This window comes from Delphinapterus leucas, chromosome 11, assembly GCF_059928025.1.
Source record: "Delphinapterus leucas isolate spDelLeu-1000000601 "Yukka" chromosome 11, BTC_Dleu_Yukka2, whole genome shotgun sequence".
Taxonomy (NCBI): domain Eukaryota; kingdom Metazoa; phylum Chordata; class Mammalia; order Artiodactyla; family Monodontidae; genus Delphinapterus; species Delphinapterus leucas.
Genome location: NC_143139.1, coordinates 14517262 through 14529040, shown reverse-complemented (window position 1 = coordinate 14529040; position 11779 = coordinate 14517262). Strand labels below are relative to the sequence as shown.

Sequence of the window (11779 nt, the reverse complement as noted above, 5' to 3'; positions counted from 1 at the left end):
GATAAGAATAAGATTTCTCCAAAAAGAAGAAAAACATTTAATTCCATAGTGTACTAAATCAACTGTTAAACTTCCTTAAAAAAAAAACACTCTGTTACTTTAATACAGTGGCAGGATTAAAGAGAAAACATAGCTTATTTAAAATTTTTTTTATAATTTGTAATAAAAGGAAAAAATCTAAGTTATTCAGATGTTACCTTGTTGATCCCACAAACTGATATACTGTCTCTTGCCTTTTTTTCTTTACAGAGTTTGTTTCTTCTTTCAGAACAGACACATCTCCCCAATCACTTTTTCCTTCCTCTCTCTGTAGGTCCTGATCATGTTTCAAACTTTACCTACTTTTTGAAGACCTTTCTACCTACTGATCTGCTTTCTCCAGCTCTTGATCAGAGCTCCATTTTAGCAATGATCATATTCGTTGTTATTCTGTTTCCATTTTTCTCTTGGTAGACTGTAGACTCCATCAGGTCAGATAATTCATTATTTAATTGTTGACCTATCTAATTAAACCAAATATAGCTTTAACAGAGAGTGGCAATTAATCAATATTTGTTAAATAAATGCATTTTTAAGAAACATGGATTTCTGTGATAGACCCAACCTGGAAATGAAACTTCTTTACCTGGGTCTTAAAATGTAGTCCACAAAAGTTGAATTCTTCTATTTTTTTGTTGTACTCTTTTCTCAACTTTCAAATTTATACATATACAGATGAGGAGAAAGAAAGGGAAGAAAATAATTTGGGGACTTGGAGTAGCAGGGACAATTGACGAAAAGAAGTATAAAAGAGTGATAATTGTGCATATCAAATTTGCCTTTTTATTTCATAGCAGGAGTGAATTAATGTCAGAACACCCCTTCCAAATGTTCTTTTCTTTTTAAAAAAGTACTATGTAAGGAAACATGTTCCTGTTTAGTGCTATTTAAACAACATGAGGCTGATTGCTTTATTGTTTTTTCCAGAAATCTTACTGTTGTCTATTGGTATAACACTTTTTTAAAAAGAAAGAGAAAAGTTACTTTTTAAGGAAGACATTGGAAAGGTGAAACTCTGGGGTTCCCATATTTCTCCTTGAGAGCCTCAAATGACACAAAAACATGGGCTGGATATTCACGTGCATTGCTGTCAACCCTGAGCTAATCCATCCAAGAGAGCCATCCTCTCCCTTCTTTCATTTCTTTTCATGATTGAATTAACTTATTCCCCCTTGTCTTTCACAGGAGAAACCCAGGAAGATGTAGCCTCAGGTATTAATAGAGAAAGCAAAACTGATCCACTCAAAGGAAATTTACAGGAATGTTTACCCATCCTCTAAAAACTTTCTTAATGAAGAGAGATCATCTTTCTAGGTTCTAGGAGAAGGTAGATTCCAGGTACGTGAAAGTAGAAGATGAACTACACTTCTGTTAAACTCTTAACTATTGGCTTCGTAAACCTTTGTGTCTAAATAGTAAGTCCACTGTTTTTTTATGAGACATGTTCAAAACTACTCTAGGAAAATATTTTTAAAGTTATTATTGGATGGTAGGAGTATGGGGTGGAGTTGGCCTTAGGGAAGTGAGGGCAGCAATAATAAAAAGGATTTTGGAAGACACATGCTTGGCTCAAGTCAGTATATCTCCAGAAGTCAGGACGGACCAAGAAGGAGCAGAAAAGCAAGATGAATGATGTGAAACTTGCTATCTTGGGTGGTGAAGGAACAGGCAAATCTGGTAAGTGGTGTTGTTTTCTGTGGCATGGTGTAGGGTACATAAAGAGTGAGAAATATATTGACATGATATGTATTACATTATAACATATATGTATATAAACTTGATATAACTATATATTATTTTTAAGTAGGAGTTTTCGCTTTATAAGCAAGTAATGCAATTACCTGTATATAAAATTTATATACAGGTTGTGGAATATAACTGTTTGAAGTATTAATTTGTATCTTGTTCTACTGATGTTTGAAATTCATTGGAATAACAGGAAATCCCTCCCATCACTATCCCACCTACTTCTCACTCCAGCACACCTGCCTCCACACCTACCAGTGGCCAAACAATGCCCTTGAAAAGATTCTGCTGCCCTGAGACTAAGGGTGGAGAGAGATGCGTGGAGACCTATGAATTATTTTTTAAATGCCATTTTTTCACATTATCAAAGTGAGAAAAACTTTGGAGGGGCATGGCTTTTTAAATGCCCAGAAATGAGCAAGAGGTGCCCAGACCAGACCTTGGAAGCTATGTTTTTGTTTTCTTTTGTTTTGTATTTGGTCACATTATGATGGTACTAAGCATGCCACCAATAGAACCACCGTAGCCTAATGAATCTTAACAACGGGCCAGACCCAGGAGCTGCAATAAGATAAACCAACACTAGAGGTCGTTCCTCTGTTTCCTGGATTTTGAAGTCCCTATTTCCTTAAACAATTGCGAATGCTTGAGACCGTCCTGGCCACTATTAGCATGCAGCACCATGGAGCCACAATTAATTTTATAAAGAAAATATAGAGATGTTATAGTTCTTGCATCTCATATTTAATGAGAAATCTGTCTCTGTTACAAAGGTGAGTTGTCTTATGTGTCTTTGCATTTGTAAATTACTTATGCAGTGATTTGAGTGGGCAGCACACTGAGATCACTTTCTTTCTAGCCTCCTAATTTTTATGGCTGTACAGTGGAAATTCTTAGACCAGAATTTAGCAAAGTTTTAAGGTCTTCATTAATACTTAGTAAATTTTGAGCTGAGATGCTAGATGCTTATGTACATTACTAAATTATTTGTATCCTAAAACAGATAAGACCCCAAATCCAGCTTGTTTTGTTTTGCAGCCTTTACAGTAAGGTTTCTTACCAAGCGATTTATTGGAGAATATGCTACTAATTTTGGTAAGTCACTACTTTAGACTTTTTCACCTTAAAACTTCAGCATCATAATATCAGAGAAACATTTTAATAGAATCTTCCATTTTTGCACTTTTTAAAGAATAAATTTATTTATTTATTTTTGGCTGCGTTGGGTTTTCGTTGCTGCACGCAGGCTTTCTCTAGCTGCCGTCAGCGGGAGCTACACTTCGTTGCAGTGCGCGGGCTTCTCATTGCGGTGGCTTCTCTTGTTGCAGAGCATGTGCTCTAGGCGTGCGGGCTTCAGTAGTTGTGGCACTCGGGCTCAGTAGTTGTGGCTCACGGGCTCTAGAGCTCAGGCTTAGTAGTTGTGGCGCACGGGCTTAGTTGCTCTGCGTCATGTGGGATCTTCCTGGACCAGGGCTCGAACCCGTGTCCCCTGAATTGGCAGGAGGATTCTTAACCACTGCACCACCAGGGAACTCCCCCATTTTTGCACTTTTAAGCAATTTATTTATTCATGGGTTCTGGTTAGAAAAGCCCAAATAAGTATTTTAATTAATTGTTCTTTTAGATAAAAAGTTATCCAATTTGATGTTAAATAAAATGGATTAGAAATCCAGTTGGTTTCAGTCTAGAGGAACCTACCGCCTGTACCAAGTGTTGTAGAGCATGTGAGTGTGGATTTTTTTGTAAGCAATTTGAAACAATTTGAAATTAAAGCAACATCTGTTGAAAAATAAAGACAAATTAATTATAAAAGCACAAGTAACTACAAAATAAATGCTTATTTTTATTGCAAAACCATGTGACAGTAACTGGAAAATTATGCTGTGATTAAAGATCATATCATAATTAGCTAGGTTGCTTATGTAAGTTTCAGAGAAATTCTAAAACAGATGCCAGGGCACCTTGATATAATCTTAGGATCATTTCACTAACTCTACTATAAATTTCTGTTATTTTGATCAGAATTAGCATGACATATGGGAAATGCCACAGTGGGGAATTAATAAGTGGGGAATTTTGCCAGAGGTTTGAATATATTTTTGGCTCAGCAATTAATCTATATAATGCTACTAATATCTTACCTGACTGAAGGTGTGGTGGGGAAAGGTTTTATGGGTTTTTTTTAATAAGAACAAAGATTTTAAGAAATATGAGAATTGGGAGAAAGGGAAATTATTCTTTTGTTCAATAATACTTATTTAGAGTAAGAAGAAATTATGATTGGAAGTGTTTTCATGAGAAATAAACAACAAAAATCTTTAGCATTCATTTATGATATAGCATTATTAGAGTATTTTAGAAAATAACTTTAAAGTATTGCATTGTTTCCTACGTGTAGTCCACATAGTATTTCAGTCCATATGCCATTGTAAATGTTTTAGGGCAAGCACTTGAAAACTGATTATAGAAAGAAGAAATATATAGGAAGAGAAATTCTTATTGTTTCATATCTCAGGTCAACAACCTCAGTCAAAAAAGGTAACACACAAACTAGGAGTCAGGCATGAGAAAATGTTCTAAAACTATAAAACAAAACATAAATAAAAGAACACCCACAAAAAGCAGTAACAGCAACAACAAAATAAAAACATCATCTTAATCTTTTATAAGATATATCAATAGATATATAGATATATCAATAGATAAATAGCAAATGAAGTGTACACATTTCTGGCTGTTACATCTCTATTAAAAATATAAGACCTAGAGACATTCTTAAAGACAACTAAATGAGCAAAAGTTCACCACCACATGAGGATTAATTAGCAAAAAAAAGACCCCATTTGTAAATGAGGGCTAGAAGGGGAAAATAATAAAATTTTAAAAAGTTAAGAGCTGGTGACCCCTGCTGGCAGGTTTTGAGTTTTGAGAGTGGTTATTTTAAAATGTCTTAGAAGGAAAGTATATGGTTCACAGTAGTAAGCTCATAAAGTTTAGAATAAACTGTCTGAAGACATTTTAAGATTTAACGAAACACTAACAAATTTCATTAAATGTAACCTAGAAGGATTTTAAAATTCATCCCTAACCTCCTGAAGTCGGCTTTCCCAAATGTCCGCTACATTTTGCTAACCACAGGTTACAGAGTATTTACCAGAATGGGTCATGATTTTGTGTCAGTATGCAGTTTTGGAGAGAGGTAGGTCTTGTATTAAAGCACTGGAGGGGCAGTTACAGAAACGAAGTCCTTCGTTCATTCAACAAATATTTATTGAATACCTGTCATGTGGCAGGTACTCTTCTAGGTAGAGAGGCTATAATAATGAACAAATATCCGAGCCTTCATAAGATTTACATTCTGGAGGGAAGGGTCAGCTAATTAAAAATGCATTTATATATCTATATCTATACATATATATATCTATATATAGATCTATCTATCTATCTATATATATTAAATGTCTTATGATGATAAATGTTATGAAGGAAAAGAAAGTGTAGGGGAGTGGTGTGTGGTCATTTAAAATAGGGTAGTCAGGGTAGATCTGGCTGAGATGGAGACATTTGAACAGACCTGCAGGTGATAAAAACTGAGCCATGAAGATATTTGGGCAGTTACATTCCAGGTAGAAGAAACAGTTGCCGAAGTTCAGAGGAAAGAACTTTCTGAAAAATGTGAGGAATGGTATGGAGGACTGTGTAGCTTCAGTGGAGGAATGTGGGAGACAATAGCCAAAGAGGTCTACTGAGATCATAGGGGTCATGGGAGACTAGATAACTAGGGAAATTCTCAGGCATTTTAAAAGCTTAGGTTTATGTAAGTGAGATGGAGAGCCATTGGAGAGATTTGATCAGGCAAGTGACATGATCTGGCTACAAATTGGCTTTTGCTCCTGGATTGAGAATAAACTGAGAGCAAGAAGAGAGTTAGGGGAGGGATAAAGCGAAGAGCTGAGTTAGGAGGTTTTCTAATAATACAGGCAAAAGTAATGATGGCTTGGACCAGAGTGTGAGCAAAGGAGGTGATGAGAGGCAGACAAATTCAAAATATTCTTTGAAGATAGAGTAAAAATGAATTTTTAATAGAATAAATATAGGATGTAAGAGAAAGAAAGAATCAGGGATGCCCTTGAGGCTTTTAACCTGTGAGACTAGTTATGGATATGTCATTTAATGAAATGGAAACTTGTGGGATATGCAGTCTTTGCGGGGAGATCAGAGGTTCCATTTTAAGCATGTTAAGGTTGAGATGTCTATCAGGTATCTAATTGGAGGCTCCCAGTGGTGGTAGATGTCTAGAGTCCAGGGAAGAGGTCCAGACTACAGAAATGGGTTTATCAGCAATAATTGTAACATAAAGACTCTGACTGGATGAGATTAGCAAGGGAGTAAGTGTAGATAGAGAAGAAATCCATAAACTAGAATCACAGTTGGAGTGAGAGAAGATATTGTGGGACAGATAAAAATGATTAATACAAAGCAATATGGAATAAAGAAAAAACCCAGGAGAGTATGTTGCCTTGAAAGCCATGTGAAAAAAACATTTTGAGGAGGTAGGTGTGATCAACTATACTAATACTACTGACAGGGCAGGTAAGATCAAGAACTTTTCACTGAGTCTAAAACCATAACCCTGATAAGAACAGTTTTAGTCAAGTAATTGGAGTTAAAGCCTGATTGTAATAATTTGAAGGTCATGGAAGGAGAGGATTTGGACACAGGGAGTATCGATATTTACCAAAAGGCCAGCAGAAAAATAGAGCAATAGTTGGGATCCAAAGGGTTGTTAAGTTAGGAGAAATTCAGTTGCTAGTAATGATATAATAAAGAGGAAAATTTTATGATGCAGAAGAAAGAGGTAGAATTGTTGGAGCCATGTCTTTCAGCCGGTCAGAGGAAATAGTAACTAGTTCATAGTGAATAGACTGGCCTTAGATAGAAACACAGATAATTCATCCATAGTAATAGAATGGAAGATAAGTACATAGGCAGAAAAACATGTAGGTGAATAGATATAGTGGTAAAGTTCATTTGTAAGAAATATACATTAGCAAATATATGGTTTTTTGACCACTAGCAATAAAGAAAAGCTACTGTAGTACTCAACTAAAATATGACTGGTTGACTTTGCAGGACTGTGATCCAAATATAAGGACATTTTTTTTTTTTTTTTTTTTTTTGCGGTACGCGGGCCTCCCACTGCTGTGGCCTCTCCCGTTGCGGAGCACAGGCTCCGGACGCGCAGGCCCAGCGGCCATGGCTCATGGGCTCAGCCGCTCCGCGGCATGTGGGATCTTCCCAGACCGGGGCACGAACCCGCGTCCCCTGCATCGGCAGGTGGACTCTCAACCACTGCGCCATCAGGGAAGCCCTATAAGGCCATTTTTTAAACTCTGGAGGATTTCCATACTGACAATGAGTATATGCATATTTTTCAGAATCTATCTATAAAAAGCATTTGTATTTGGAAGGAAGCAATTGAATCTAGAAATATACGACTCTTGTTCTCAGGTAAGTAAAACAAAATATGTTTTCAATTATGATTTGAAGAAGATATCCCTCAAATCTTTTTAGCTAAACCTTATCAATACTGGGTTTTTTTTACTGATTTAAATCTAGTGCCAAAAATCAATACATATTCCATTTGCTAATAAGGATAGAAAATATCATCTCTTTTCAAACATATATGTGGATATTGATTTTAATTGGAATTATTAGGGCTTATCAAATTTTCAGAAAAAGAGTTTTTTTAGAAAAAAGGTATCAAATGAGATGGATATAACTTTATTATAGCTCTTTATTTTTTAAAATTTAATCACTTTTGTTTAAAGAAAGAGGATGATAAAAAAGAAACAGAGACTGCATTTTAGAAAATATCAGTATTTGGCTTGCTGAATTCTCTTCCAGGTGAAATGGGTCTCCATTAATTAACTGTCTAACGGATAAAATACAGGGATCAGATCCCACCATTTTCAATGTGCTTGGTTTATTTTCAGCCACAGAAAGCAAAATTTTCCCTCACAAGTGAGCTGCATTGGGCAGATGGGTTTATTATTGTGTATGACATCAGTGACAGGTCTTCATTTGCTTTTGCAAAAGCACTAATCTACAGAATTCGGGAGCCACAGACTAGTCATTGTAAAAGGTGAGGTATTTTTCTTTCCTCTCTCCTTTCTTTTTAGTAAATCATCATAGAGCTGTAAGCATCATTAGGAAGAGTTTAATACAGGCTTCCAATTACAAAATTTAACAGCCCTGAACAATCCACCTTCCATTCCACAGGAGTTACACATGTAGTAAAAGGAATAAGATGAGAATACTTTATATCCTGGCTGACATAAACAGTTACTTGCCCCGAGTAAATGGCTATTTTACAAGACAGCTTCTATTGTTAACATGACATTCACTTGCAAAATAATGGTCCTCTGTACACAGATAGTTCCCTTTCCACCTTTCTTTTTCATTCCCACAAAAAATGTGAAGGATACTAAATAAATCCAGATTTATTACACTTGGCATCCAATTCCTAGTCATTGAGCTGTTCAATCAATCAAAGCAAAATAGACTGAATAATCAAACTGTTACAGATTCTAAGTATGAGAGTACCTTTTTCTCCATTTCACCTCCTAAAACAAAGAGCTGATCAACGACTCCCGATTGCTAATGTCTTGACACAAGTGACTATGAAGGAAAACATAACTGTGCCTTAAACTAATTTTGCATTAGTAGATATAAATTTAAACCTATGAATTTCCCATTTTAGTTTTCCTTTTTTTTATTGTTTTAGCCTTTCCATTTAAAATATATATTTTTGTTTAACCTGCTGGTATAAGGGATTCTTTGTGCTCGTAACCAGATTTGCCCTTAAAATCTAAAATAGCATTCTAATCTGGGAAGCAAAAAAGCACAATACTATACCTGAAAGTTGGTACCTGTGCTTTTTATATCTATTTTAAATGCCTACTATCAAGAAACCATCAGATAATAATTGATAAGTTATATTTCCCTACAGTCATTTGATCTAAATTCTTGTTTATATCTGATTGACCTTGGGTAAACCCTTTAATCTCTAGACCTCCTTTTTCTGACTATAAAACTGATAGAAACACGGTAGGGGAAAAGAATGTGATTTTACTAAGGTACCTCATAGCTCTGATTTCCTATAATATTATTGATTTTGAGGGACCTCCATTGTTTCAAGTGTTAAATGCCTTATATTTAAGCACCATAACTTAGGTAAGGGAAAGTAATTAAAACTACTTTCTATTCTTACAAATCAAAAGAATCACTCACGAATAGGCAAAAAATGTATATTTTAAAAATCCCTATATTTGACATTTTTCAGGCAAACTTTTAAATGTATTGACCAAATAATTTTTGAGTTTTTCCAGTTCTCAATCTCTAGGTAAACTAGAGTCTCTTATTTGTAGATAAAAAGCAAAATTATGGCATTGTTTTATAAAATTACATCTGATATTTGTGATTCACCCTTCAAAATATTTCATTTATTCTTCCCCATTAATTCTTCACAATAATTTTCTGAACTCTATAGAAAAAGATGCTCTTAGTGTCCTCAAAATCCAACACATACAGTGCTTTTTCCCTTACGGCTCACACTGTCATGTGAATGAAACCAGCCTGAAGACTGTTTTCATTTTCCCATTTCTTCCCTATAGGCGATATCTTGGCAGAGTTCCATGCCATTTAAGACCTAGTAGCCTTACTGTATTCTTCAAATGAAACTCTGCTTTAGGAATGTTACACTGTAACCGAGGAGATTATATTGATATTTGCCAAAGACATTACCTTACCAAAGCGATATATTTCTTCAGTAAACAGAAAAATTGTACAAGGTCACGAGACTGTAAAAATTTCTTTAAAGTATGCTGTAATGAATATTAACAAACAGCAACAAGTACTGCATTAGTAAAGAGGCATTAGTTAGTCCTTCTCTTTCAGTTGATAAGGAAATGAAAGATAATACTTAGTAAGCACATTTTATTGCCTGGCACTGGGCTACATTTTTATACACATCTTCATTTAACCTCTGTGAGCATTCTGTGTGATGAGGATTATTTTACCTTTTTTTTTTTTTTTACATATAAGGGAATTGAAAGTGGAAAATGTTACAATCATGTCTTGTTAGTAAACAGAGCCGTAATTCCGGGAATAGGTTTGTACCACTTCAAATGTTATGCTTTAAGAGCCTTGTTGCTTCTGTGTCATTTACTACATTTTATCTAAAATAATTTTTGTAAGTAAACGAGATACACACGCACATGGCCACAAATAACACACATACACACACAGTATTCTTTTTCTTTGGTCCATAATTCTTTTTGATATAAACCCACTTAATAAAAAAAAAAAAGAGTTGTTAAAACAGCCTTCCCAAAGAATTGTGTATCTGTGTTTCAGAGCTGTGGAATCAGCTGTGCTTTTGGTGGGTAACAAGCAGGATCTCTGTCATGTGCGAGAGGTTGGCTGGGGAGAAAGGCAAAAACTGGCATTGGATAACCGGTGCCAATTCTGTGAACTGTCTGCAGCAGAGCAATCTCTGGAGGTGGAAATGATGTTTATCAGAATTATCAAGGGCATCCTGACAAACTTCAAACTCAAAGAAAAGAGAAGACCCAGTGGATCTAAATCCATGACCAAACTGATCAATAATGTATTTGGAGAGAGAAGGAAATCTGTTTAATTGACATGTGATCCTAAGGGATTTATTATATCAGAGAGTTTCAAACGTTTGTATGGTAATTAAATTTACCCTTTGTATGCAATTAAAAAATTCTCTTAGAGATATGAAATAATTGACCATGAACCACAACTGTGTTTTCAAATATATAGTTTGCCTTCTTAGTTGTTTGTATCTTGTACATTTTGCTTCATACTTAACCTTTTCTTTATTACACAGAATAATATGAGTATAACCTATTGGTGGATTACTATATAATTTTATTAAATTACCATTCTACAGGGCTCAATTTACCTTTATTTTATATATATCATTTTAATGAAATATATAGTTATATTCATATAGTTAATATATTATAGGGCTTAACTTATCAATTTGTGAAATTCATGATCTATTTAATTGAAATGCATGGATTTATTTTTGAAAGTGTCTTTATAATAAACCAGTGAATTATTTGATATTACATAAATTTTACTTACAACTAAGGCCTTAAGAAGTTAAATTCCTTACCCATAAGTGCATAGTTTACAGTTGGTCTGATGATAAAAAGCCTGCCTTTCCTTATTGTATGCTAAGCTAACAAGGGCAATTATCATAGAGAAATTAACTTATACAACTAAGATACATTTTAGATTAAAAGATTAGGGGTTTTTTTTTAAGTTCATTTATAAACCAATACATCATAGGAAAAGAAAAAAGTAAAAACTGTTTGGTAAATATATAACCTTGAAGGCCTTATTGTCCTGAAAGAAATATTATATTAGATACAAACATTTTGGGCCTTCTCAGATTACATTGGGTACAATTTCCTTCAGAGGTCAACTGTCCACCTCCTGGACTGCAGCATCCCTTCTACTGTCCCTGATGAGCTTGTCACCTGCTGCATTTCAAGTTGCAGCCCTAGGCCTAACTTCAGCCAAATCGCTGATAAGTAGGTTAGATTTTGGAGAAGTTAACCTGGGCATCCATGCAATGCTCCGTGCACACTTGGTTAACATGTGTCAGCACTAACTAGGGGACCATGTAGAAGATCTTGAGTAGAGAGTGGTAGACTGGAGTCAGGGAGGGTGACACAGACTATTAGTCTGGGCAGGAGAGAATTAAGTCATCGACATGGTTTTGCTCATCGTGAGTCACGATCCAACATTTAGCTTTTTTGATCTGTGGAAATCTAACCTGGATGATGCACTAGAGTAAAAAGAGTGGAAGTAAGGGAACTTTGTGTGGTAGTATACAAAATGGTCCAGATGTTCATGAAGATGGGGGGGTTAGAATTGCTATGGTAGATTGGACCTA

At 35.1% G+C, this 11779-nt stretch overlaps 1 protein-coding gene across 1 annotated transcript; it reads left to right on the top strand.

Annotated features, from left to right (window-relative positions):
* The first annotated feature begins 335 nt into the window (after positions 1 to 335).
* On the top strand, positions 336 to 10757 carry RERGL (RERG like). Its single transcript, XM_089920356.1, is given in 8 exon segments — positions 336 to 1716; positions 1961 to 1989; positions 1991 to 2102; positions 2824 to 2880; positions 7224 to 7256; positions 7259 to 7296; positions 7782 to 7930; positions 10204 to 10757. Coding segments are annotated over 8 exon segments (753 nt in total). The 5' UTR covers positions 336 to 1664; the 3' UTR covers positions 10487 to 10757.
* The last annotated feature ends 1022 nt before the right edge of the window (positions 10758 to 11779 follow it).